At 46.1% G+C, this 27,725-nt stretch overlaps 2 protein-coding genes across 9 annotated transcripts in view; both read left to right on the plus strand.

The window, feature by feature from the left end:
- The first annotated feature begins 142 nt into the window (after nucleotides 1-142).
- C17H9orf43 (chromosome 17 C9orf43 homolog) lies at nucleotides 143-13,741 on the plus strand. 5 transcript variants are annotated; one of them, XM_053282265.1, is made up of 12 exons: nucleotides 143-257; nucleotides 2,196-2,399; nucleotides 3,475-3,655; nucleotides 4,226-4,325; nucleotides 5,484-5,617; nucleotides 6,578-6,656; nucleotides 7,919-8,010; nucleotides 8,313-8,511; nucleotides 9,217-9,277; nucleotides 9,383-9,525; nucleotides 10,055-10,232; nucleotides 10,989-13,741. In XM_053282265.1, the coding sequence occupies exons 2-12, from the start codon at nucleotides 2,237-2,239 to the stop codon at nucleotides 11,234-11,236; spliced, it is 1,578 nt and encodes a 525-aa protein (XP_053138240.1). In that variant the 5' UTR covers nucleotides 143-257; nucleotides 2,196-2,236; the 3' UTR covers nucleotides 11,237-13,741. The 5 variants fall into 5 exon arrangements, with proteins under 5 accessions (XP_053138240.1, XP_053138241.1, XP_053138239.1 ...); XM_053282266.1 differs by lacking the exon at nucleotides 143-257 and adding an exon at nucleotides 285-331; XM_053282264.1 differs by lacking the exon at nucleotides 143-257 and adding an exon at nucleotides 341-534.
- Nucleotides 11,872-27,725, plus strand: part of RGS3 (regulator of G protein signaling 3) — a 92,308-nt gene continuing 76,454 nt past the window's right edge. For 2 of the 4 annotated variants that reach the window (XR_008312784.1, XM_053282254.1), the window contains exons 1-5: nucleotides 12,114-12,253; nucleotides 14,010-14,229; nucleotides 16,531-16,679; nucleotides 22,176-22,226; nucleotides 26,360-26,418. Coding sequence is in view for 3 of the 4 variants with exons in the window: in XM_053282254.1 (XP_053138229.1) it covers nucleotides 16,532-16,679; nucleotides 22,176-22,226; nucleotides 26,360-26,418 (258 nt within the window). In the remaining variant the exon portion in view is untranslated. Of the gene's footprint in view, nucleotides 11,998-12,113; nucleotides 12,254-14,009; nucleotides 14,230-16,530; nucleotides 16,680-22,175; nucleotides 22,227-26,359; nucleotides 26,419-27,725 lie in introns of those variants that run through there. The other 2 variants (XM_053282255.1, XM_053282256.1) reach the window with 2 other exon arrangements.

The raw sequence follows: 27,725 nt of genomic DNA on the forward strand, positions 1-27,725 counted from the left end.
AAATCCAGTATAAAGAGATCTCCTGCTCTTCGCCCCGCATATGGAGGCGGGGGGGGGGAAAGCACCGAAGTGAGGGCTGCGCCGCTTGTGACGCAACTCTTTCCGTCACAGCCACAGCAGCTTCTCCCTGGCTGGCTCACTAGTCCCCCTCCCAACACCTCTCTCAATCGCGCGCGGTGCTCTCTGGGAGCCGGAGGCGGGAACAAGCGAGAGAGCGTTCTGCGTTGCTAAGCAACCCCCCGCGAGGCCCGGCCCAGGTGGGGCGGCACGTGCGCGCTTGCTGGGCGCGAGGCGGGCGGTTGAGGGAGGGGGAGCTTAAAAAAAAAAAGTGGTGAGAGAAAAGGCGGGGAAAGGGGAGGGCGGGAGTGCGCGAGGGGGTTGCTCCGCCGCGCGGCTTCGCTCTCTCCTCGGCCTCCCCGAGGCGGGCGGGTCACGTGACCTCGGCCCCCGCCCTCCATTGGCTCCGCCGCCGCCGCCTTTGTGTGGCTCTTTGTGTATGTGGAGAACCTATGAGGCCATTATTTATGAAATTAGGTATTTATTTATTATTTAGCCCATGTGTATATTCCGCCCAAAGCAGAGACGTCTCTTAATACAAACAGTTGAGGGTTGTATACCATTGTATGTATGCCCTTCAGAGAATACGCACAGTTAAATAGGCCATTTATTTATTCAGCTGCATTTTTATTCACTATGTGTTTATTTATACATAGAACATATATGTTTGTGTGTGTATATATATATATAGAGAGAGAGAGAGAGCGAGCATATGTAATTGTTTCCTCTTGTATGCATGCATCTCCTTAATTTACTGCCTAACCATTTATATTAAATCAAATATCTTTATTTACTAAACCTCTTAATAAATAAATACATACATATTTACATGTATGTATGTATTTATTTCCTGCCCTTCCCCTGGGGAGTGTATCTGTGCCTCATCTCGACTGAGGGGCAGGAGATGCCTCTCGGGACCAAAGGAAAGGAGGCCATTCTCCACAAGATATAGCCACGCATAAGTGCGTCCTATGGAGAAAAGCTCACTTTAATCTGCCCTCCATCTCCTATCCTCAAGTAGTAGTAATGTATACAGTTTATGCATAAAATACGTGACTGTATGCTTCGTCTTGCATGTGCTCACACATACACACATGCAAGACAGAACATACAATCCAATATTTTATGAATACATTGTATAAATTTCTCTTTTTTGTATGTACAGCATATTTGTGTGTGTGTGAAATATACATAGTCTGGTTCTTGGAATCAAAACTATGATATATATGTGTGTGTGTGTACAGTACAAAAAGTACATGTTGCTTTTCAACTTTATCCTGTGTATGTATGTATGTATGTTTTATTTATATACCGCCTGACTCCAAAGGCTCTAGACGGTTCATAACATAAACACAAGGAAAACAAAATGAACTGTTAAAAACAGCAATTTTAATAGATAAAATTCAGAGATCTTCTCTCTCTCTCTCTGACTCTCTCTCTCTGCTTTCTCCGTTGTAAAATGTCTTGTCACAAAATGACAAACACCACTTACAAAACATGCAAAATGACAAGTGCATCCAGAAATGGAACTCGTAGAGCGATGTTGAGAGCAGACTCAGACTTAGTGGGGTTTCTAGTGTGGAGGGACGTCCCACAATTGTGGAGCGAATAAACCCTCTTGACTTGTCTTTGCTGTCTATTATTATTATTTAAAACGTTTATACCCCACCCCTTCAGTGCACTATTTCTCAGAGTGGCTTACAACATTAATAAAATAGGTTCAATATAGGATAAAAAATTAATCAGGTTGAAAAGTTAAAAGACCAATTTAGACCTGGGCATATGAATTTTATGGTCCAGAAGATACTATCGGTTGGTCTTAATGTTTGTGATGGTACACCAGACAGAAAATAGTCTCTGAGGTATTTCGAGCACGAGCTGTTAAGGGCTTTATAGGTCAAAACCAACACAGTTTTAATTTCCAGAAGAGTTCAACCTCAACCATGTTGGCTTTTTCCAGTAAAAACCATCGTGGGTGGACTCTAGTCCACAATAGCTCATGTCTCCATAAACCTATTAGTCTTTAAACCTTGAACTGTATCCAGCAGATAATAGGAAGATAGGGCAGTTATAGAGTGGGAAGCTATCTCTTTTGGGAAATTAACTCCTGGTGGTTTCTCATTTCTCCTTGAATGCAGAATTGTCAGAGTGCTCCTTAACCTAGGAGGTTGCTGCCAGGATGGTGACCGTTGATGCCAGCCAGTGGGATGAAACCATTTGTGACATGACTGCTTGCCAGCACCCGCCTTGCTGGGAGGCGATGCGGAGGATCGAGAGAGGGCAGCCTCGAATCATACTAAGGACCCTCATCTCGTCGGGGAGGGAATCTCCAGAATTTGAATGTAAGCAGGCATTTGTCTGAGAAAGAAACACCAGTCTGCATGGTATGCTTGTCTTCCAGCCACCAAGCCACCCTGCTCAAGTTTAAACCCTGCAGTGGTCACAGGGAAGTCCAGCAGTTAATTAGAATGGTGGTTCCCAACTTGGGGGCCTCCAGATGTTGCTGAATTACAACTCCCATCACCCCCAGCCACGATAAATTGCAGCTGAGGGCTGATGGGAATTCCAGTTCAGCAACACGCAAAATGCGGCACGTAGGATTGTCTCCGGAGCTGCCCATTGGGATATATCACACCCAATCTGAAAGAGCTGCATTAGCTACCAGTTTGTTTCTAGGTCCAGTTCAAGGTGCTGGTTTTGACCTTTAAAGCTCTTAACTTTTGTATTTTAATTATGCATTGTTTTAATTTTTGAGATCATCTGTACCTTTGTATTTTAAGAATGCATTGTTTGAATTATATTGTAAACCACTTTGAAATTATTTTTATGAAAAGAGGCATATAAATTGAACAATAAATGAATCCCTGAACTAGAACATACAAACCTGCCTTCTACCAAGTCAGACTATTGGTCCATCTAGCTCAAGATTGTTTACTCTGGGCTCATTCACACGACCCTAAACACGGTTGGAGGAGCACTGGTGGGGAAATTTACAAATTATTATATATATGGGGGGGGGCAAGTTACTCTGATCTGGGATTAGTAAATTTTGTGGAGCTGTTTACAAACTTTTCCACTTGAGAAAGTTTTTGGGCAGCAACACCAAACACTGAACTGGCAGAATTTCAAAATGTTTTGGTAGACGTATTTTATTATGACTAGTAGGTGTGTGATTTTCGACACGGCTTTCTTCAGTAACTCAAGAGCAAGGTTGTTTTTAAATGTCTGGCTAGTTGCATGTGTTTTAATTAACCATGTTTTGTGATCGTAAAGAATTAAGCGTAAAATTGAGACATGTTTTCTTTTTATTGTTTGTAAATTGGGATGCAGTGGTCTGGGAATTATTCTTAAAATGGACACAAATGACACAATGAAAGACCTTTCATTCGTGCTAACAGTAGTCGCTCAATGTTTTAGATGAACTGCCAACACTGAAGATCGTCAACCTTCCTCTCAATTATTCTCAGAATGAAAAGACCAGTTGCAGTGAAAGTTTGAACTCCCTCTCCAAGGCCATCTCCAGCATCAAGGAGGCTAGAACTTATTTTTCAAGTTCCACTATAAATGAAGCTTTGATTCCCCCAATGTCTGTACTGAGGTCAGCACATTCAGAACTCTGTGTTTGATCCCCTGTGTATGTGCTTCTGGAATTGTGGGTTTGGGGTTTCTATTTAATAAATGCTGCTGCCTATGGGTGACTCGGTATACGGCAGCTTCGTATCTTCATATTGGGCTTCTGCAGGAGCTTTCCCAGAGAGCAGGCTTTATCACAGGTTTTCTGCAAGGCTTTAATGCGAGCGAGTTCAAAGTTGCCCCTCAAAACACAAAGAGTGGGTTTTGTTTTACCCTGGATATAAATCAGGCTACACTCTGTGCTATGAAAAACCCGAATTGTGCGTGAAGTGCTTCCTGATAGCTTGCAGGGACTTCAGGGTAAATTTGGCCTAGATGTGAATGCACATCTCCATTCCGGAGGAGATGCGAACTAAAAGCCAGGTGTGAAAAACGTTTAGGCAAACTTCCTGGTGGATTGTACGCCCCATCATAATTAGTGTGTGTGTAAGAGGAAGGCATGAATCCAAGAGTAGTTAGCATTTACTATGTTAGGCAGAAATTCCTCATTGCTCTTTCTAATGCAGTTTTCTTTTGGTCTGCCTGTGTTTTCCAGTTCTGAAAGGAATCCCTTCCCTGGGCTAAACTCCAGGATGGAATCTCACACTCCCTACTACTCACCGATCAGTTTCACTTCCTTGAGGCAAGCGGAGAAAGTGAGTGAGTTCAGTGAGTTGGTGGCAAGGTGGGGTTAGGGCCCAGGTCTGCTCAACTTTGGCCCCCAGCTGTTTTTGGACTACAACTCCCATAATCCCCAGCCACAGTGGCCAGTAGCCAGGGTTTTTTAGGGATTTTTATGGGAGTTTTAGGGGTTTTAATAGGAGGTTTAGGCCAACATCTGCAGGAGGTCCCAAGCTGAGCAGCCTTGGGTTAGGCAGACCCAACCATTGATGTAGTTCTTGAGTGCTATCTGTTTTAACCCCCAAGAGGTAACCCTGCCATAATGGTGCTGAGTTCAGTAGCTGAACCACTGAGTAGTTCAGTGGCAGAGCTACTTAGCACCTACAGCCTTTGGAGTCAGGCAGTATATAAATTGAATAAAGAATATATAATAATAATCTGCTTCACATGCATAAGGTCCCAATCCCTGGCACCATCTCCAGGTAAGGCTAGGAAATACCTACACCTGAAACCTTGGAGAACCGCTGCCAGGCAGAGTAGGCAATACTGAGCTGGATGGACCAAGAGTCTGACTCTGTATTAGGCAGTTTCCTATGTCCTTAAGGTTTTGGCTGCAGGGCTGGGCTCTGCTAATTTGAGGAAGACTGCTGGTATTGTGGTAGCAGCAAGCATGAATGTTTGCCTAGGTTTCCATTTTGATGGATGACTGTACGTGACTGTGAGTGGTGTCTGCTGTAAGATATTCCCCCTAGGGGATGGGGCCCTAGCTCAGTAGAAGAGCATTTGTCTTGAATGCAGAAGGTCCCAGGTTCAGTCCCTGGCAGCATCTCCAGGGAGGGCTGGGATAGACTCCTGCCTGCAACTTTGGAGACCCACTGCCAGTCAGTGTAGACAGTACTGAGCTGGGTGGACCCAAGGGTCTGACTCAGTATAAGGAAGCTTCCTAAATCCCTATGTTATTATTTTTCATTGGCAAGCACAGACTCCAAGTGTTAGCCGTGAAGTGAGGCCCTCGGACTCTGCCTTTAGCAAGTAGAATCAATTGCATTGATAATTTATTAGAAATTAAGAGCTCATCTCAAGTCTGCTGGTAGCAGCTCGCCTCAGTCTGGAGAGAAGCTAGGGGAAAACCTGGGGCAAGGTCACAAAAGGTTCTTTATCCAGTGTCTCATTCTTCCCTTTCTGCTTGTTAGTTGCAGGTGACAGATCTCAGTGACTTTGCTGAACCTGGCCTAGGTTGCCAGCCAACCTGCAGTAACTTGATTCTCAAGTGGGTCCCAAATACTCATCATCGACTTCTGCGGCCCAAGATCCCAGCCACAGGAGTGTAAGTAGCAGGACTTGTAATGATGATCACACAGTGTGAATTTAGCATGGGTTCCCTTCATCCCTCCTGGCTTCCCTCCGGATTGGAGTGAGTAACTGCCAGCAGGCCTGACATGAACCACATACCAGTGGCAAAGTGCCATACAGATGAGCCACATAGCCTAAGTGCCAATGAGGTATTTTGAAATTGAAAATATCTCAAGTAGTTGCTAAAGGGAGTGGCCGAAAGCCTTTGCTTGCTGCTCATGCTTCAAGGAATTGTCTGTGCTTACTTATTTTATCAGTTTCCTAAATTTGAATCCTGCTTTCCAGCCAAAAATTGGCTCTCAGAGCAATCAAGAACCAAAATTAAAATTTGGCATAAAATTCTCTTTGGGGCAAGACTCAGACGTGAGTTTTGGGCAGTATACAAATATGCTAGCTAGCTAGCTAAATAAATAAATAAATAAATTAGGGAGTGCCTGATTGTTGCCATCGCTTGCTTTGATGCAGGGGCATCATTGGGGGTGGCCTGTGGGGCATCGCCCCCAGTGAATTGCTCAGAGCCCCAAATCTCATCAGCCACCTTCCTCTTCCATGACCTCTTCCTGAATAGAAGTGCAGCAGTGGAGGCACCTGCACAGAGGAGGGGAGAGAATGCTCCTGGCCTCACCTGGCTCTCTGCTACTCTATAGGCACTGTATTATAATATTAGAGACTATTAAAAACATACTTAATTATTCTTGGGGGTGTATGATTGAATTTAATTATCAAATCAGGGGGTGGGGGGTGGGCTGTGGGCCTGAGTTGTGGATCTTTCAAGTACCTAGCAATGCCCCTGCACTGATGGCCTCAGCTGGTAACTGCAGAGAAGGTTTCTTAACTGGTGGGGTGCCTAAATATTGCCCCTCTCTGTCTGCCTTTTAACTGACCCAGAAATGCTCCCCCAAGAAGTCAGCTTATGTGGCTCCTCTTTGTTTAGAGAGACACCCTCTCGAAGACTGTGTGTGAAAGACCTTGCTTTGGAAAGCATCCTGTGTTTGAAGGAGAAGAAAGAGATGGTGAGCTGTGCTCATTTCCTGGTCTCGATTCTGCTGTCGCCTGCTGATCAGTTAGAAGTCCCCTGCAGCAAATACGTTTTGTTGCTTTTCTGCTTTCTGTGTGTGTTTTATTTTTAAGTGGCCCAACTCCTCTCCCTGGCAGTCTGCCACACAGGTATATGGCAGGTGTTGCTTTTCCTGGCATAGAGAAAAAGCGGTGTGGAATGCTTTACCTGCTAAATTGCTGCATATCAGGGTGCTGATAAAGGCAGGGGGCCTCATGATGGCATTCTTTTTGCAAAGGACGGAAGGGAGTCCTGGTCAACTTCCAAGCTGAAATGCCTTAAGATTAGGAAACGTGTACAGCAAGTATGCAGAGACCTGCTTAGAGTGCCTGCCCATTCCAGGGCATCCGTGTCAACTGATTCAGTTATCCTCTGCTCCGCAGTTGATAGATTTCACTTTTTTTTTCCTGGGCAGAAATCTTCATCATCATCTTCTTCTTTATTACGGTCACTGACCAGAAGAAACACATAACAGTCACACAGGTGAAAACTAAAATACAGTCTCAGAGGTGAAGACTAAAACAATAAAATAATAATGTACTCAATTTTCTAAGCAATAAAACCAAACTAATCAAGCTAAAATGACACTCTCCTTCTTAATTAATATCATGGGGAAGCATTGACAAAACTTGAACAGATTCTACTAGCAATCACACACAATACTTGGGTAAAGAAATCTCATCTTTTTGGTCAGACAAAAGTTAATGAACTTAGAAAGAATCTGAATGGCCTGGAAAATCAATTAGAAAGGGTGCCATATCATGAAGCCACCTAATGGCACAGTGGGGAAATGTCTTGACTAGCAAGCCAGAGGTTGCCAGTTTGAATCCCCGCTGGTATGTTTCCCCAGACTATGGGTAACGCCTATGTCAGGCAGCAGTGATATAGAAAGATGCTGAAAGGCATCATCTCACACTGTGCGGGAGGAGACAATGGTAAACCCCGCCTGTATTCTACCAAAGAAAAACCACATGGCTCTGTGGTCACCAGGAGTCAACACCGCCTCGACAGCACAATTTTACCTTTGCTAAATCATGAGCTCGGATATTTCTATAGAAATTACAATATAACACAACTTGTGCTGTCATTTCAATGACTCCCACCCTTCAGGGGCATCAGAGATGGCATGGAGGATTAGGGTGTTGGGTGGGTAAGGGTGAATATGGCTAGCTTTCTCTTTTCTTTTTCTTCTCTTACTGGAGTTATCCCATTTCACAGAATAGGAAGAAGTCAAATAAAGTCCCTACAGGAGGCCAACCTTATCTCCTGCATCTAAGGAGAAATCAGAAGGTCCCCAACAATAAATCAAGGTCAGTTCCAGCCTACTATTCCCCAAGCTAGAATTTGCTTCAGAGAGAAGCTTAAAGATCAAATCACACCTCAAAGAATTCAGCCGACGTCCTGAGTTTGGTGTCTTCCCCTAAGCAAGTAAGAGCATCTTGGACCAGGAGGTGCCACTATGGCCCTTGCCAGGTTATTCCAAAACCTGTTGAAAATGCAGATATTGCAGTTGTGAACACTAGCATGTTTTGAAAAAAGAAAAGATCTTAAGTCTGTGCTTAAGTATTTTCAGCAGGGTGATAAGAGGCGCCATGTTGTTTTTGCTCTGAAGTAATCCTACAGGCCTAGGAATGAATCAGAAGGAAAATCCTAGCACAAAGAGGCAATGTTCCTCACACCATCTGCAGCTGGCTCCCATAGTGCAGCTGAGTCTAGAGAGCAGGAGGAGAGCACTGACAGACGACAAGGAGGAACCAGCAACTCCATTTACTGTGCAGAAGGCACGCAGTTTATATAGATTTAAAATTAAGGTAAGCAAGAACATGGAGGATGCATGAGTGTGTGTTTCATGACGATGCATGAGTGTGTATTTGTGTGTGTGTGTGCGCACGCGCGGGTTGGGTGAGGAGATAAGCAAATGGAGTAGTGTCTTGATTCCTGGGCTGAAGCTTTCATGGACCAACACCTGTAATGGCAGCATTAAAAAAAAATGCCTTTAGAGATATGTTTAAGATGGCAAGAGATAAGAGGCTGGTTCACAGATAAGAGGAACTGATTGTAGCAGAGAAAGAAACTTCACTGGTAATTTGATAAATCATCATGTGGATGGGTTTAAAAGATTGGCTGAAACCATCTCCAGACTGATCCAATAAAGAAATATTGCTGTACAGTATTGCTAAGGAGGGAAAAGAAACATTAGATATTTTCCTCTCTTGAGCTCTGTCGTTGTAAGGTGGAGAATAGAATAACAGCAACAAAAGATATTCTCCAAACTGGAGGCTGATTTGCAAATCCTACTAGGTAAACCAGCAATTTCTCTGTAAGCTTTTCTTGCAAGTCAAAGACAACAGAATAATCTATTCCAAGGGGAACTGGGAGAGACGGAATTTGGTTTTCAGAAAGCTCCACACCAGAATGCCCTGAAAGCACCAGGTAATAGGATGGAAATAAAACTGAACTGGCTTTTCTAAACTACATTTTCTCTCTCTTTCACCTTCCCCATTGCTTTCTTTAAGAGTCCTATGACAGAAAGAAGCCCAAGAAGAAGCCCAAGAAAACTCAAGGTTGCCTTAGGAGGTCTGGATATTGTAATTCTAACTTTAGATGTGCTTGATCTAGCTGGAGAGGCCTCCAGATGTTTTTCTAGAAAAGACTGACCCTCTTGTTCCAACTTTGCTTTAGGCTCAGAACATTTGAAGCATCCGACTCCAAACCTAGCACAGCTGCTGGTCAATGCTCATTCGGTTCCCCAGACCTCAGAGACCTCTGGCCAAGTCAGTGCAAGAGAGAATCTCCCAAGCATAATCCAGCTGCCCCAGGAAGCTGTAAGTCGTGCAGGAGAGATCGTACAAGTGGCTCAAGGTTTGCCGCCCAGGCACCAAATGGGCCTAGTGCACTTAGTTTATTTATACTGATATTTCTTATATTGCCATTTGCCACTGAGGTGCTCCTAGCTTCTGTCTTTGAGAAAGTCTTCATGGTACACTGTGGTTATATTTTCAGGATTTTGTGATCTATAACCCTGAGTCTGTCTGTCTGTCTATTTTATTTTATGTTATTTCTTTACTACCTTTGTATACCTCTCTTCCTCGAAGGGGTCCAGAGCATTGCACATGGTAATGTTTATCCTCACAGCAACCCTGTGAGTTAGGTTGGGCTGAGAGAGAAGCAACTGGCCCAGAGTCACTCAGTAAGGTTCATGGCTGAATGGGATTTGAACACGGGTCTCCTTGCTCCTAGTCCAACTCTCTCTCTCTCTCTCTCTCTCTCTCTCTCTCTGAAACAGAAATAAGGTTCTTTGGGGTTTAGCATGCATTTGCGTGGCCCCAAATGAAACATTTTGACCCATTCTAGGTAACCAGCCGGGCGGTTAGGCCTGCCTCCACAGTCGCCACTTATTCTCTCCAGTCCACAAAGAAGGAGCTCCAAGCAGAGGACAGCCCCCGTATGCCCCAAGTGGCCACTGGCAGAAATAAGACTTCTGTGAAGTTTGTGGAATACAAAAGCAACAAGACCCATCTGGTCATTGATGGTGAGTATATAACTGGCTTTTGCATCCAGACTAGTCTCGTGTGCTGCCTGTAAGCCAAAAGCCATGGATGGAATAGAATTTGGAGGCGGCAGGTGGCATGGTGGTGTGTGTGTCTCTTAACAGGCTAAGAAGACAAGAACCAAGTGTCTGCTGTTTAATTGGCATCGAGTGGGAAAAAGAAACGTCAGAAAAAGCAAAAGAAACCAGAAACTCGAAACTTCAGTTAATACAAAATTTAGCAGCCATTTTGGTCAGACTCCAGGGTAACTTGGAAAGACCGTATTACTCCTGTTCTAAAATCATCGCATTTGCTGCTGATACGTTTCTGGGCAAAGTGGAGTACAAAGTATTGGTGATTACCTTTAAAGCCCTAAATAGCTTTGGCCTAAGGTATCTAAGAGAACACCTGCTATTCACTGAGGGCTTCTGAGTCTGCCTGCAGTTGCTGTAGACTCACCTGGTGGCGAGTCGGGATCAGGCCTTCTCTGTAGATGCCCCTGAACTTTGGAACATGTTCCCTGCTGAGAGATGAGGTTTAACATCTTTGGTGGCCCTTAAGACGACCTTGATGGTCAGACTTTTAACTGAAGTTTCCATTTATTTTGAACTGTTTTAATTGTTTATATCTATGTTGTAAACTGCCTCAAGATTCAACGATTGGTGTGATATAAATGTATTAATTCCTCGTAAACAAAGGAAGCCAGGGCCCAATGCACTCATGTCCTTTCATCTTATCTCGTTTTCATTTTTACTTAGACTGTTGCAGTCCTGTTCACCGGGTATCAAGAAGCGAGTCCTTTTACAATGAGTATTGCAAACATCTGGCACACCGGAAGGAGAGCATGCTGGCCCAGGGTGATCCTTCAGCCAGCAACCGAGAGCAATGGCTCAGGGAGGGGGCTCAGAAGTCAGAGGAGAATGTTCTGCCCCCTAACCCACCTCCTCCACCTCCTTCCCCACTGCTCTCTGAGATCAGTGACCATTCTCCTCTAGATCTGACTTGAAGCTAAAAATGCGTGTGCATGTGTGGGCACGTGCATGTGTAGGCGCACATGCACAAGCAGAGACCTATTCAGGGAGAGTTCCTTTTGTATGCTGGCAGTTCAACATATGCTCTCGGACTTAGTACCATTAAAATTCCAGCTACTTCCATTTGCTGCCTGTGTGGCCCTTATCTCCAGAACCAAATTCTGTACGAATACCTTCGTTTATCTGTTTTTAGCTAGGAGATAGGAAGCGCTGTTACACCTTGGAAACTCGCACTTCATCAAATGCATGAAATACTTTGGGAGAATTTAATTTTGTTTCATAAACTTGTATTTCACCTCTGCCAGGAGATCTCTGAAGTGGCTAAGAGTCATAAAATACTAATTAAAAACAAAAACATTTATCCAGGTATTTAACAGAGTAACATACTGCCTTCCAGTAAAAAACAAACACCACCCCATATCATGCAGTCAGAATGAACAGCAGAATAAAAGATGCAATAAAGCAGATGGTAAAATTTCTTCAGATGTTAAAAGCCTGGGAACATAAAAAGGTGCCCTCCAAATTAACATAGGTGCCAGACGAGCTTCCCAAGGAAGAGAATGCCATAGATGCAGCACCAGTGTTGAGAAGGTTCTCTCTCCTGCTGTTACCTCCTCATCCCAGACTGAGGGCACCCAGAGGACAGCCTCCAAAGATGAACTCTGTACAAGAACAAAATGATGCAAGAGATAACATTCCCTCCTGTAGGACTTGAAAGGCAGGCAGCACAGGCAAGGTTTGTTCCCAGCACCAAGTCCCAGTTAATAATCCATATTCCAAGCAATATTTTGGAATAACCAAAGTTTCTGAACAGTCTTCCAAGGAACCCCTATGCATAATGTATCTCAGTAGCCTAACCTACATACGAAACCATAAAGCATGCTGATAAAAACTGCAGCTGTACACTAAAAGGAAACCATGTTTAGAAGCACAGAGCACCAATGTTAAGAACTTTTAAGAAGCGGCAGATAAAACACCATACAAAGCAGCAGGTAAAAGCCGTATTGGAAAAGCATGGGCTAAAATAGTATTATTATTTTATTAATAAAGAAAAAGTTATTAAGAAAGAACTTTTCAACAAAAGGTTCTCAAAACAGTTTACATAAAACAATGAAAAAGATGGGGGGTGGAGAGCTGGTCTTGTGGTAGCAAACATGAATTGTCCTCTTTGCTAAGTAAGTATGCCTTGGTTTGCATTTGGAGGGGCAACTACATGTGTGCGCTGTTAGATATGCCCTTTAGGGGATGGGGCCATAGCTCAGTGGCAGAGCTCCTGCTTTGCATGCAGAAGGTTCCAGGTTCAATCTCTGGCTACATCTCCAGGTAGGGTGGTGGTGGTGGTGGGAAGACTCTTGTCTGAAATCTTGGAGAAGCTGCTGACATTTAGTGTAGACAGTACTGAGCTAGATGGATCAGTGGTCTGACTCAGCATAAAGCAGCTTCCTATGTTCCCATGTTCCTGTCGTCAGTGGGCTCATAATCTAAAATCAAATCATCTTGACTTGGGGCCTATTAGGGGATACAGAGTAGGTGAAACCATGCTGTTGTTTAGGTGCTTGCCCTTCTCTAGGCGTTGAGAAGTTTTAAAGAGTAAATTTCTTTTGGAGGAGAGACAATTGGGAGACACCTATTATTTTCTGAAATAGTTTTACAAATGTACCATTTGTGAAGAGGTGCAGAAGCAAGCATACAGGCGGGCATTTTGAGTCTCCAGACAACAGACAACATTAATCTTGTTTACTGCTCCCCCCGCCCCACCTGAAATCAAAATAAGCTGCTCTTGTGCTCTTCACATGTGTGCCATTCACACGTACATGTGTGCCATTCGCAGAACAGCCCGAAGCCATTTCATCCAGCCTTTCATGACCCGTGGGATGACTCAAGAGTAGGGTGTTTACAAAATTAGCATGAATTGATTAGAATTTGAATCTATTCGATTTGGAACCATTGAACAGAGTGGAGATTTGTTCGAATCAATTTGAATATGCCCTAATTTGAATCAAGTTTGGGTGAATTCAAATCGATTCAAACAAATCTCCACTATGTTCAATGGTTCCAAATAAATTCAAATCAATTTGAATCAATTCAAATTTGAATTGATTCATCAAATTTCATGCACATCCCTAATCAAGAGTTTCCCTTGAAGGGATAAGGTGACAGTCCTCTCTATTCTCATTCAAGAATTCACTTCAGCTACATTATTATAGTTACTGAAATTTAGCTGAAATGTGTATCAGTGCGATAATACCTAGTTTAATTTGCCTGAAATTATTATTTGTTATGAGATTTGAGCTAAGAAATCCCTGGTTCTTGACATCTCACTTCTGCCCTGAACTTGCAAGCAGAATTTATTTACTGTATACAGAATGATTTGGTTAAAAAAAATATTTCTCCTGCTCCGTTTTTGTATTTTGTCAAACACGTTGTATTGTTTTGTTTCTGTTATGGGTAATTGACCGTAATAAAGATTCATTCATACAGTACTTGAATTATGGTAGAGGGAGGAAAGTGAGGTCCTTAATACATCCCTAAGCCACCCTCCAAATAAGTGTCTTTGTACCAAGCAAGTGCTTTTGCTCCATATTGGTGAGGCTGCTAGAAGACCAGCCATGCACAGGGCACAATTGGATTCTAGCCTCTTTGACCAGTGGCAGAGAACTAAGAGCCCCATGAAAATACACAAGTTGGCCATCCCTGGGTTTGCCCAGGAGTAGGCAGACTTGCAGAATCCACTTTGTTTTTTACTAGTATTGCTGAGGCCCCCCAGCTGGAACCAGGTGCAAAACCATGGAACCATGACCTTGTGGGAGATGCCGGAGGCAAAACTCTGGCTTGGAGCAGAGCCTGCCTATCCCAGGGTGGATCTTCATCCTCTGGCCTGGAGAAGAAGATAGTCACCTCACCTGGCTGCAGATCCTGCCTGAAAGCACAGGCTCTTATTGGACTGGAGGAGGAGGAGGAGATCCAGGTAGGAGACTACATACCTATCAACAATTCCTACCAGTAGGGGAAGTGGATGGATAGATTTCTGTTGCCACACTAGCTCTGCATGGGGGCAAAGTCCTTGCTGCTTGTTGGGGGTTTTCTTGGCAACGAGACCCTTTTCAGTGGGCTCCTCCCCCTTGAAGTTAATCCTCCTCTTCTCCCTCCCTGGCTCCCCACCGGCTTCCATCCTTAGCAGACAGCCCCAGTGGAAACAGCTTGCTGGCTGCTTCCTCTGTTTGTCTGTTGCCTTGAGAGCAGTCAGTTCTCCCGCTGGATATTCCCTGGCCTGGTTTGCAAGTAGGTTCAGGTTGTCTTACTACGGACTTTTCTGTTTTGTTGGGGATGGGTGGCGTGTGGGGAGAAGAAGACCTTAAGCGTGGCTGTTTTGAAATGATTTCAAGACAATTTGTGCAGGTCAAAGGGGCGGTCTAGGCAGGAAGACAAGAAGGTTGGATGGAGTTGGAGAAGGGATGTCATTCAGCAAAGCTAGACTTGACCTCTAGGAATTGGGTTCAAGTTCTTCTTCTGCTAGGGACTTATCCAGAATGTCACCTTTAGCCTGTGCCTGCAAGACCTTGTCCATGCAGTCTGCAACATTCTAAAGAAACTGTACTTCACACATGATGGACATCCCTGGATTTATCACAGCTTGGTTGCTTATACTGCACTCATTGAATGCATGCACTGATTTCCATCGAAAAGTGTGCAGTAGGAGGCAACGTTGGTAGATATATTATTTACTAATTTAAAACATGCATATCCCGCCTGTCCAGCTACATTCAAGACATTCAGATAGATTAAAGGCACCAAGCATAAACAACCGAATGATGTTATGGAAACTCCTCCAATGATGTTAAAGCTTAAAATGAGTCATTCCTCTCTGCAACCCTCCCTTGATGCTGCAGTTATCAAATGATGAACCTGGCCAGGTGCGAAGGAGGCATAAAATGCTGGAAATTCTTCATTTCACCCATGAAATGAAAAACATACAGATCTGTTTTCCACACAGGGAACCAATTACAAAGTTATCATGATGGACTCACAAGCCACAATCTCATCTGGCAGATGATTTGAACTGAAAAGTTACATAGCTTGAGGCTGCACTTTGAAGTAAAGAATTGTTTTTTTTTTTAAAAAATACATATCAAACCATGTTTGCGGTTTCTAAAAATACTAATAAGCCAAACATTTTTAAAAGGTGGAGTATAAATGTATGAACCAGTGAACTAGCCTGTCTAAGAAGAGAGCTTGGAGCCTTGCCCTCGTCCTCTCTTAGAAATCATGTCTTTTTCTTTAAAACCAGAGAACTAAGGACAGGTTAGACATTAAAGGAGTTTTGAAAGGCAATTCCAAGCCTGGGATTGATTAACCTGCCCTGAGGCAGCCTTGCCTTTTGATCCCAGCACCTTTCTGCAAGATTGTATGCCTCTCTGCTCCATCCTCCTCAACAGGTGTGTGTTAGCAGGGAAATATTTAATTTATTATACACGCATGCAGACGTTGCCAACTGCCACTGTAAGGATGCCTTTATCAACTGCTTGTTCTGAAGACCCCGACTGTGCTTCTCTCCGTGCTGTGAAGAGCACTGCCTGCTGTGTGCTGCAAGTCAAGCTGCCATTGAAGGCACAGAAGCATGCCAGACTGTTTTTCCTGGTCAGTTGGCAATCCTAGTATGAGAAAAATATTTTGCACAAAATCAAAATATTTGATTCCCGGGCGGCGGAGGGAATCGAAAGAATGGCATTAGTCTAGGTTGCCAATCCTCTAGGACTGGCCTGGAGTTTCCAGGAATTGGCCAAAATCACCAAGCCACTACTGGAAGCAAAACTGGAGTTTTTAATGGTGTGATATTGGGTGGGGCGGAGTGGGGGGTGGGGTGAAGGGGGGGACCCTCCAGCAATAGTTCTAGTCAGAGTGAGTAATCCTACCTTAGGGAGTTTCTAGGATACACACAGAGGCATGCTGGAAAGGAAAGGAAAGGTTTATTGTTGTTAGACACCTTATATACATAACATTGGGAAAGAGCAGGATATATGTGCATAAACATGACAATTATTTTCCATAAATGGTTTGTTGCATTGACACAGTTAAAAGCCAGGTATAGAATCCAGACAGTGGGGATAATGATCTTCAATATTACTATACTGGTATCCATTTCAAATAAATTAAACTAAAGTTAGTTTATGTACGTGCCGTGCTTTCCGGACTGCAAAAGCTAGGCAGGAGAAACAGCCGTTGTTTTCCAGCTAGCTAGCTTCTACCCAGGGTTCTGTCTTCCTTGCAGGATGGAGCTCAGCATCTGTGCCAAGGATAAGGTGCCTAGGCAGCCTTTCAAGGGAGACAACTCCAGCGTTCAGACTATGCCAAGGAAGCAATCAGAGTTGCTGCGGCGACGACGGAGGAAGATCAGCCATGCGTGTGTCAAAGGCAAGGGTAGGTGGTGGTGGATCACTGCAGTGGCAAGGGAGAGGGGAGGGAGGGAATTCCTCTTTTAGGGTGGCATTGGTTGTCTCACCATTGCAGAAGAGGCATTCCCTGCTGGATGAGGTCAAGGGGGAATGCCTCTCCTACAATGCTGTTTGCCTTCTGCACATACAGGTCATGGCAGGCATCACTGCAGAAGAGGCATTCGCTACTGGATGAGCAAAGAGTGGGGAAACCTCTTCTAAAATGCCTTTAAAAAATTAAGACAAGTACTTATAAAAGCTTTGGATCATCAGGCACACTTTTTTGGTGCTTGCGAGTGTATTTTTAAAAATCAATTAATCAGATAAATCAGTTGAACGATGCAGCCTTAGCCCCCAAATGTGCCTGTTTCTAGTCAATAATAGTGCCCAAATGATTTAACTCTCAAAACTTCAGAAAGCGAAATGGTTAGATCTGATCTCAGACCGAGAGAACAGGCATTTGAGCAGACCACGAAGTACATGAAGGGGGTGCTGTGTCCTCCAGGGACGTTCTGCAGCTCTTGAGTCGGAAGCCGTGGTGTACGCCGCTGCCTCAGAGGCCAAGGGTTTGCTTGCCAGTGCAGTCAGGTGCAGATCAACTTTCAAATCCACCAATGGGCGTCGGGTGCCTTTTGTCCTGTTCAAACAGTGGCAGTTATAAGACAGCTGCTGTGGATGAAACTTGGCTTCATGGAAGCGGCCAGGATCAGTTTAGTGACTTACGTGGCCGGAAAAACTGGCCCGGTGCCTTCCTTTTGCCGCAAATCAGGGAGTCGAGGGGTGCATGGCGTGCAGAACTATGCACAGAATCTCCCTCTGTGCCCAGCCGGCCAACCGTTTGGAGCCTTCCTTTTATCTGACGGCATTTGGTGAGTCCGCCGCTGGGGAGAGGGAGGGGGCCGTTGCTATGGCTGCAGGGCTGGTTGCCTAGAGTAATTCATTCTTGTGAGGATTGGTGTCTCTGTGGCTCACCCCCACCCAGTTACAAGCACGGGGTGGGGTGGGGTGGGGTGGGAAGGGGGTTGGTTACAGGCCCTGCAGTGGTGGAGCAACGGATTGTGTGAAACTGTGCAGGAGGAACTAGTAACAACACCCAACTCCTTGTGCATTCCTTGAGGTGCAAGGATGGATCCTTCTCTGGGTTGATGAAGGTCAGGTCTGTCATTGGCTGTGGGCCACCTCCAGACTCAGAGGCAAGACACTACTAAATACCATTTGCAGGGGAGCAACAGCAGGAGAGAGGGCATGCCCTCACCTCTTGCCTGTGGGCTTCCCAGGGGCATCTGGTGGGCCACTGTGGGGAAGCAGGTTACCGGACTATCTATCAATCAATCGATCGATCAATCAAATTACGATCCAAGACCAGCATAGGGTACCAGACTAGATAGGCCTTGGGCCTGATCCAGCAGGGCTGTTCTTAGGGGAAGAAGCAATATCTTCCTCTGTGCCCAAAATGCATGCTGAGAAACCACAGCTGGTGGTGGCTTCTTAGCACACGTGCATCCAGCAGTTTTCATGTAGGATCATCGCAAATAATGATTGGGATTCTGTGTGCCTTTGTCTCTTTATAAATGTTTAAAATGGCCCTGTGTGGTTAGAATAACCCCCACTGCTTTAAAAACCAGCAGGACGAGTGTCTCTTTGGTTAGAGACCTACTGGAAATAGATCATTGTCCTGCAAGTTCTCGTCAGGCATTTAGTGACCACGTGCATAGAAGATGCTCGTACATACAAGATGCACTTATCAATTCATTCAGAGACAACAGCTGGAGGGGACTGATCCCTGAAGAATGCTAGCTCTTCCAGCAGGCCACACTGTCAACGTTTACATAAGGCACAGCCAGCAGATAAAAACACTGTCAACACAGAATCAGTGACTTATTAGGATCAGGGACCGGTCCAGAGGAACTCTTTGCAGCCAAGAGGGATAGTTGGAGCAAAACAAGTTCTACACTTTGCATGCAATAATAATAATAATAGTTATTATACTGCTTTTCAACAAAAAAAGTTCTCAAAGCGGTTTACATAGAAAAGAGGAGGAGAAGGAAGAGGAGGAGGAGGATCCCTCCCTGTCCCCAAAGGTCTCAATCTTAAGGAAGGAAGGAAGACAAGGGCAACCCTGTGACACTTTGCTGAGACTGAATAGGAACAGTTGTTCTTCCTTTGCTAAACACAAGAGAACCACTACTGGAAAAGGTGCCTCTTTGCCCAGTTAGCAAGGGAAATATATCTAAACCCATCCAAAGTCTCTGAACTGGTTACCGAAATGCTTTTTAAAGTTAGTGCTTGGACTGGAATGGAACTGGAGAGTTAAAAAACACTGACGAGCCTGAACCCAAATGCTTAACAGTTCAGCTCCCCGCTGGGAGGACCTTGCATGCTTCTGAAATCTCCCTGCCAGCTCTTCTGCCCTGTCAGCGCTGTTTTCTGGGGGAGAAATTCTTCTGCCAGACAAATTCTTCCAGTCTGGCCTGTTGTTGGTCGATAGACCAGACTCTGCATCTTGCTTGTCTGGGTCTGCCATTCTGCTTTCACAACAGGGCTATTGTTCAGTGCCTGCTGGGGAGTGAAGGTCTCATTCCCACGGCTTCTGAACTCAGAAGACAGCAAAATGCACCACTTATTTTCTTTGGTGAAGTTTCTGAAAGCCAGGTTCATAGGGGCTGTGAGCTGGCAGTGGCTTTGGAGGAGACTGACTGGTTTAGGCAGAGGCACTCTTACCCCTGGACTTCAGGGCCAAAGTCCAGGGCCTCCACACCACCTGGGGACCCCAAAATCCTCTTTAGTTTGTCCTGGGTGGTGTGGTCCCTGTGCCGCTGTGCTGGGCAGCTGAGTGATTGTGACCTGCACTTGGTGCTTTAGAGATGGGAGGAGGAGGAGTGGGGAAAGAAATATGTGGGATGGGAATATGTTAAGTTGCATGTTGAAATGTTTCTGCTAATGCATATTGCATACATATTCCTTTTTAAATATATTCTTACATTTGTCTGAAAAATACTGTGTGTGTCATGGTGTGTGTAGGGGAATGATGCTTAACTTGCAGGGAGTGGGCTCCAAAGGCCTTTAGGTCCAGGCTCCAAAATTACCTACGTGCGCCTCTGGGTTCAGGTCCAGTATAGTGACTCTCTTCTAGGATTTGTACCCAAGGTTTGGACTCTCACCTTTGAAAGACTTGCTAAATGTTTTTCTGCTGATGATCCAGAAACCGTGATTCACCAGGCTTTCTATCCCCCAGATTAGAGAGAGCACATGGTTGCTTCTTCTGAGTTTGGTGGACATTCACCTTTTGTGTGTGTTGCAGGGATGCAATAGGTTCGGAACAGACCAAAGAAAGTCCTCCTTCACACAATGCAGAATTTAGCTTGTGAAACCCACTGTCACAAGTTGTGGCGACAGCCAGAAGTTCTGCTTATTTGATTTTAAAAATCTTTGCTTCCTTCTTCAGCCAACAAGGCTCTCTTCTTAAAGTCACTAAAAACAGCAAATCATCAAAGCAATGGACAGTTCAGGGGTTTCCCTTCACACCTCGCTAGTTTCTTCTCCTCATCATCTTCCTTTTCCACCTGCTAGGCAATGCTGCTCTTATCTTTTTTATTTTCTTGGCTACTAATCTCGTTTCTGTTGCTCTCCCTGGAAGTTTTTCACATGGGGCGTTTAAAGCCCTTTAACTCACATCTCCTCCAGAATGGAGACGGTGTGTTCACATATTGGCCAGATTTACTCCAAAGTCCCTGTGAATTATTGGGGAGCAGTTCACACACAATTTGGGTTATTCGCTGTGCATGAATGTAGCCTGGTTTATATCCAGGGTTAAAAAAAATCAACTATTTGCGTCGGGTTTTTGGGACAATGTCGCGTTCTCATTAAAGCCTCCTAGTAAACTAATGATAAAGCCTGCTGTGTGTAAAGGTAAAGCGTGCCGTCGAGTCAATGTCGAGTCTGGGTGACCACAGAGCCCTGTGATTGTCTTTGGTAGAATACAGAAGGGGTTTACCATTGCCTCCTCCCACGCAGTGTGAGATGATGCCTTTCAGCACCTTTCTATATCGCTGCTGCCCGATATAGGCGTTTCCCATAGTCTGGGAAACACACCAGTGGGGGAAAGTCCCTGATAATAAGAGATTCTGTCCTGGGAGCCTTCCAGTAGCATGAACTGCCTTGCCCTCTGTTGCCCACCAGGGGGCACCCTGCATGCGCTGCAGGCTTAATCTGCAACTGCTTCTGCTGGAGACAGGGTGGGTGTTATCATACACAGGGGCGTAGCTAGGGGGAAGGGGGCCCGAGTTTGCCCCTCTTCTTGGCGGCCCCACGGAGTGAGGGAGATCATGGAGAAAATAGGAGGAGTGGAGCTGGGGGCCCCTGGGCCCCTGGATTCTTTGAACCCATCTGCTCAATCATAGCTACACCCCTGATCATACAGAGATCACCCCGGATCACAGATTGTGTGGCCTGCCAAACCCCTCTGACTGACTGCCGTTTGCGAAATCTGAGAGCAAGCTACGGATCAGAGCAGCCCAGGCTTTGTCTGGGGTTAAAACCAAACTACAGGCTCCCATTTCCATTCTGCAAGCAGTATTTTAATCGGAAAACACACACACACACACACAAACACTGCATTGATGCACATTGTAGGAAGAATGTTTTTGGATTGTCTCTGAGCAAGGGATGTAAACACCTGAAACTGCCTTCTGCTGAGTCAGACCCTCGGTCCATCTAGCTCAGCATTGCCTGCACTGACTGGCAGCCGTTCATCAGGGTTTCAGACCAGGGTTTTCCTCAGTTCTACCTGGAGATGCTGCCAAGGGATGCCGAAGGCTCTGAGACCTTCAGCCTGCAAATCTGAGCTATGTCTCTGCCCCATTTTAGACCCAGTTTTGTGGACGAAGGTGATTTATGGGGACATAGGTAGGTGTCTTCCGCTGAGTCAGAGCCTTGGTCCATCTAGCTTAGTGTTGCCTATACTGGCAGGCAGAAGCTCTCCAGGGTTTCAGGCAGGGAACTTTTGCTATCCCCAGATGCCTGGAACTGAACCCAGGAGCCTTCTGCATGCAAAGCTGCTGCTCTGTCATTGAACTGCAGGACTGGTTCAATGGACTGGACTGGTTAAAGACAGTCCAGTGCTGAAGAGCCCTTGGCTTGTGTCTGAGTTCAGGAGAAAATAGGTGAGGCGTGTGTGAGTCCTTGTGCTGGAATCGGGGTTTGTGGTGGGAACCCAATTTTGCAACCAGAGTGTGGACTCATAGTGGCCTAAGCCTCTCTATATTAGCCTTTTTTGTTCCCATGTTACAGATGGGGCCAATAGACGTTCTTATTCTTCCCACTGAAAAGCGGTATATAAATATTCTGAATGTTACAGCTGGGGAACTAAAGCCATGCAGGGATTCTTTTCCAAAGATGTGGTTCCCAAAGCCCAGTCTGCTAGGTCTGAATTCTCTCCTTGCTGAGCTACGCTGCCTGACAGTGTCTGTCTTCTCTCTCCTAGGACAGCTGAAGCTCTCCATCAACATGCAAGGCGGAGGCCTTGCACTGCATGGTAAGTAGCTGGTTGAGGGCAAAAGAAATGGAAGGCTTATTTGTGCGTCCTAAGGCAGTGGGGCAGCAGAGAAGGTTGCAGGAGAGGACCTCTCTCCGAAATGCCAGGGATATGCTAGTGTTATGGCTGCCCTGTCCTCAAGACTGCTCACGGGAGGAGAATTCTGGGCTCCAGAAAGGGCTCTGTCCCATCCGCTTGCTTCAGCCTCAGCCTCTCCTTGGCCTTGACCTCAGCTTTGCTTCAGCCTCACCTCAGATTCACTTCACCTTAGCTCCAGCTTCTCCTCAGCCTCAGCCTCGCTTCAGCTTTTCTTCCACTTCACCTCAGCCTCAGCTCTGCCTTAGCCTCAGCTTCAGCCTCGCCTCAGCCTTAGCCTTAGCCTTGGCCTCAGCCTCATCTTCAGCCTCGCATTAGCCTCAGCCTCAGCCTTGTCTTCAGCCTCATCTTCAGCCTCGCTTCGCCTAAGCCTCACCAGTCATGGTAGACAATACTGAGCAACTTCATATGTGAAGAAAGGCCTACAGTTTAGTGGCCGAGCACATGCTTTTCATGCAGAAGGTCCCAAGTTCAATCCCTGGCAGCATCTCCAAGTAGGGCTAGGGGAGACTCCTGCCTGAAGCCTGGGAGAGCTGCTGCCAGTCTCTGTAGACAACACTGAGCTGGGTGGACCCAGGGTCTGACTCAGAATAAGGCAGCTTCCTAAGTTCCTATGCTATTTTTCAGTGGCGAGCACAGACCATTCCTTCAAATGTTAGCCCTGAAGTGAGGCCCTCGGACTCTGCCTTTAGCAATTGATTGAGAGAATTAATTGTATTGATCATTCATTAGAAATTAAGAGCTCAACTCAAGTCTGCTCTTGGTAGCTCACCACAGTCTGGAGAGAAGCTAGGGGAATGAACATGGAGAAAGCTCACAAAAGGTCTCTCTAGGGCTGGGAAAGAAACCCTGGAGAACTGCAGGTGATCCTGAGCTAGAAGGACCAAGGATGTGACTCAGCCGAAGGCAGCATCCAATATGCATCGCTCTGCAGTAGCTCACCAAGGATTTCTCTCTCCCAGTTGTCTAACCATGTTGATAAGGCTGCAGTCCTCTCTGCATGCTTCCTTGCCTGACCCATGGGCAACTTGTGGATCTCTGAGCCTCAGTGTTCCTTAGCTGTGAAATGGGACTTTACACTTAAGAGTGCAGACCAAAATATATCCATCTATCTCTGTGACAGCTGGTCTTGTGCTAATCACCTTTTTCTCAGCCTGAGTGTTCCTCACCTATGAAATGGGAACAAGAATTGGTTTTATTATTATTATTTTATTTATCCTTTTATTTAGTACATTTCTCTACTGCCCTGTACACAAAAAAATCCCTGGGCAGTTGTCTTTGACTAGCTCTTTGTGCAGCTCTGCTGGCCAGTTTGAGAATTTTCTCTTGGAATCCCAACAGAAAAGGAGATCTCCACCATAGGGGGAGATGTGTGCTTGTAAATGCAAGTTGTGCCAGTCCATCTTTATTGATTAATTGATTGATTGATTGATGATTTTTCTATACTGCCTGATATGTGTATCTCTAGGCGGTGTACACAATCCAAAATACAACAAATAGAAAACAAAATAAAAACAAAACAATTCCACAGAATAAAAATGATTAAACCGTTTAAAATTAATTTTAATTAAAAGCCTTGGAAAACAGGTGTGTCTTGAGGGTCTTTTAAAAAAGCAATCAGAGATGGAGTGTATGGCTCCTTGGGTGCAGTGGGGAATCGACTGTGCCCTCGGCAGTTTTGTTGCATAAGGCTCCATCCTCTGAACCACCATTTTGCACCAGCCTCCAATTGGAAGACTGGGGGGTTTAAAAAAGCACACATAAACAACAATTACTGTTGTTAATAAACAGCAAAAAACATTGAATAAACAACAAATAGATACCCAACACCGCATCACACTGCTGCTTGCTTTGCTTGCAGGGTGGGAGAAACAGCCATTATTTGAGATGGTGGAGCCAAGCCTTGCTTGCTCCGAACGAAATGCTCTCTGCAGCAGAATGTTCTCGCTGCTTCCATGGTGTGGTCCGGAGCTGGATGGGGCCAGATTCTGCTTCCCAGGCTCCCGAGAGAAATCCCAGCCCCTCCTGTGCTCTGGCGGCACTGCAGCTCAGGGCCGGGACTAAGATCAGGATGCAGCCTCTGATATTTAGCTTGTTGGTGCTTCTGGGCCTCAGGCACAGAGCCCGTCACTGCCAGCCGAGGAGAGTGGGGCGCACAGAATGCAATTTGGCATCTGGATGCGGGATTGTTTCTGCCTCCAACCAAACGTACTCAAGCATGGGTATTTTTAGTAGGCTTTTACTAATGGCAAATATTACACACACACACACACACACACACACACACATGCACGCACACACAAAACGTACGCACACCCCTCTCTCCTGCTCTGCTTCAGATTTCTTGCTCAGCTACTGGTAATCAAGCAGTGAGCCACTGCTGAGAAGGGGCACGGTTTCCGATTTCAGTAAAAGGGGTGAAGATTCTCAGCAAGATTTGAAGTCCCACTCTTTAATCTGTACAGGATTAAATTGCACCCCACAACCCCCAAAGCAGCCTGTTCTAAGAAAATCTGGCCTTAGAACAATCTCAACACAGGCTGTCGGGCAGACTTCTGGCTTGCAGGATCAACTTTGCTTTTGACTAGAGCCCCGAGGTCCACCCATCAGGCTTCAGTGGAAGAGACTGGTCTGGGAAGGCAGGTGCAAAATCTGGCTCAGTTGGTGCAGCCAGTTGTGAAATATTCTGAGGTCATCCACACCACTGGAAACGGAGCAGGACAAGGGTTCTATCCAGGCTTGGGAGCTGTGCGTGCTCCCAATTTCTGATTGTATGCGAGCAAACAACTAGGCAGGAGGAGGGAGTAGTGACTGTGTGAAATCAAGGTAGAAGAAACAGCTGGGGTAGAACAGCTTTTCCTCCCACTTTGATCCCACGTTGGGAATGAAAACTGGGTAAGACAGTGAGGTCCTAAGAACATAAGGACAGCCCTGCTGGATCATGCCCAAGGAAGCCTCTCTAGTCCAGACTCCTGTTGCCCACAGTGGCCCACCAGATGCCTCTGGGAAGCCCACAGGCAAGAGGTGAGGGCATGCCCTCTCTCCTGCTGTTACTCCCTTGCAACTGGTATGTAGAGGCATCTTGCCTCTGAGGCTGGAGGTGGCCTATAGCCACCAGGCTAGTAGCCATTGGTAGACCTCTCCTCCATGAATTTGTCCAAGCCCCTTTTAAAGCCATCCAAGCTAGTGACCACCACCACGTCTATGGCAGAGAATTCCATAGATTAATAGAAAGCCTACCCAGCTTTTCTTCCTACCTTGATTCCACACAATTACTTCTCCAAGACTTGCTCAGAGGCAACCAGGGGTGGCTCTTCGATGAAACCCGGTGAAGCTATTGCCCTGGGCACCCGCAAGGTGTCTTTCTGCTCCCTGCTTTTAAAAAAGGGAAGGAGGGTGCATTCACGGGAGGCCAGCATTTGACACATTGCCTCCTGTGCACAGAGGCCTTGAGTTGCTGCTGAAGGCAACCCATTTCCCAGGTGTGGAACACTGAGGCTGAGACATCAGCAGAAGCTGGGGGCAAAGAATTTTGGTTTTTTCCACTGTACATACAGTTTAATAAAAAGCAGCAAGCTGGGCTTGTCCTTTTGAGTGCAGTATCCTCATTTTACAGCTGTGAAGTCTGTGGTGTTCTGGGGTTTTTGTTTGTTTGTAGAATCCATGGGGTATGCCTATAACTTTAGGTCTGTGCCAGAGAACTGTGTGCATTGGTGGTGGAGGTGGTTGGGTCTGGGGGAGAGACCGTGCACACAAGCAGGCAAGGATCCAGGGAATTGTGCTGAGTCAGTGGGTTCTGGATTTGCAGAGAATGGAGTGAGCACAGAGCTGGGCGAGTGAGAGAAGGCAGGAAGCTGTGCCAGCGGTTGGGGCAGGGGTGGTGGTGGTGAGGAAAGAGAGAGAGAGAAGCAGGCAGCAACTGCTAAGTCAGCTTTCGGTTAACCTTCCCCCTTTGGCTCCCCATGAGGGAGCGCAGCACTGTCTCCAGGTCTGATTGAAATGCCGCCGTTTCTTCTTTGTTTCTTCCCACCTCCCAGTCATGGAAGCCAAAGGCCTGATGGGGAAGAGCTACCGGATCTGTGACTCCTTTGTCAAGGTGCGCCTGTTGCTCTCCAAAAATGGTGCTTGTGCTGTGGGCTGGTGTCAGGACCTACCTGGATCCTGACTCAGAGGAGGAGGGTGATGATGCCCCAGCTGATGGAAGCCCCGAGACCCAACAGACACTGAGCAGTCAGGAACCCCAGGAACTGAGACGACGCTATGGGATCTAGGGGGCCTTGGGGCTCTGGGGACCAACATCCCTCTGCAAGGCTCCTGTCCTAAGAACCCCCTCCATCACTCCAGGAGCAGAGGGGGTGCCATGCCAGGGCTGAATTCCCAACACCAGAGGCAAAATGCTCACCAGGCTGCTTGGGGCCCCCACTTTCCCACTCGCAGCCAGCCTTTGCTGCTGGGTCAAGAGCTTTTCTTTGAGCTCTTTCCTCTCGCTCAGCCCTGTACAACATAAGACCCGGGGGTCAGATCCGGCCCACGGGGGCATTTTTGATGGCCCAGGTAGCCCCCAACAGCAGGATCCCAAAGATTTGGCATTTGTGTGGGGCTGGAAAGGTGCCCACTGACTGAACAAGGACAGGGCTTATTTTCTGTCCACTATCCTTGGTTAAAATTGTGGGCCCATGGAGGGAGGGAAGCACACAACTAGCTAGTAATTGCTTTAATATTTATCTTTAAGCAATAATCAATGCACTGAAAATTGATTTTGGGCCCCCCTACATCTTCATGGTTGTTTCTGGCCCCCTGAAAATTTGACTTGTGCACCCGTCTAGCTGGTGCCTATCTAGACCTGGCTGCAGAAAACTAATTGGCAATTATCACCCCCTTGTGTGGCTCTCAAATTAAGGAGGTGGCATTTATTAAATCTGTAATTAATAAACCAAAAACGTTCTACCTGCTGACCCTCATCAGATTTAGCCAAATCATGGCTCTCCATAACCTATGAAGAGGGTGGGGGACCACAACATTAAGGAGGCAGGTCTCCTTTGCTGCACCCTTTATGATTCGAGCATTGCCTTTGTGGAGGGCTCTTCTCTTCTCTCCTCTTCTCTGGCCCTCCTCCGAACCAGGCTGCTGACTGCATTGTCTGTGGCCATTGATTTTTATATATATATACACACACCCGCAAAAAACCTTTTCTTGGTTTACCAGCGGTGCCTGTAAGTCTTGAGGAAGGAAGCAAAAGGCAGTGTTGAGCAGCTGTGGGATGCAGGGAACTGATGCAGTCTCCGGGCTGCTCCTTTGAGGAGGCACCTGATGCCAAGGACTGCACAAGCGTGTCGGCTGCTTCTCTGGGGCTGTGATGGCTACGCTTGCTCATGCTCTGGAGTGGCACAAGTGAGCTCTCCA

This window comes from Hemicordylus capensis, chromosome 17, assembly GCF_027244095.1.
Source record: "Hemicordylus capensis ecotype Gifberg chromosome 17, rHemCap1.1.pri, whole genome shotgun sequence".
Classification (NCBI taxonomy): domain Eukaryota; kingdom Metazoa; phylum Chordata; class Lepidosauria; order Squamata; family Cordylidae; genus Hemicordylus; species Hemicordylus capensis.

What these genes read in the sequence shown, in the direction of transcription:
- C17H9orf43 (XM_053282265.1), top strand. Translation starts at nt 2,237, where the DNA reads ATGGTGACCGTTGATGCCAGCCAGTGGGATGAAACCATTTGTGACATG. An exon ending in AAGATCCCAGCCACAGGAGT is followed by an intron (nt 5,618 to 6,577) that starts GTAAGTAGCAGG and finishes CTCTTTGTTTAG; the next exon opens with AGAGACACCCTCTCGAAGAC. An exon ending in GACCCATCTGGTCATTGATG is followed by an intron (nt 10,233 to 10,988) that starts GTGAGTATATAA and finishes ATTTTTACTTAG; the next exon opens with ACTGTTGCAGTCCTGTTCAC.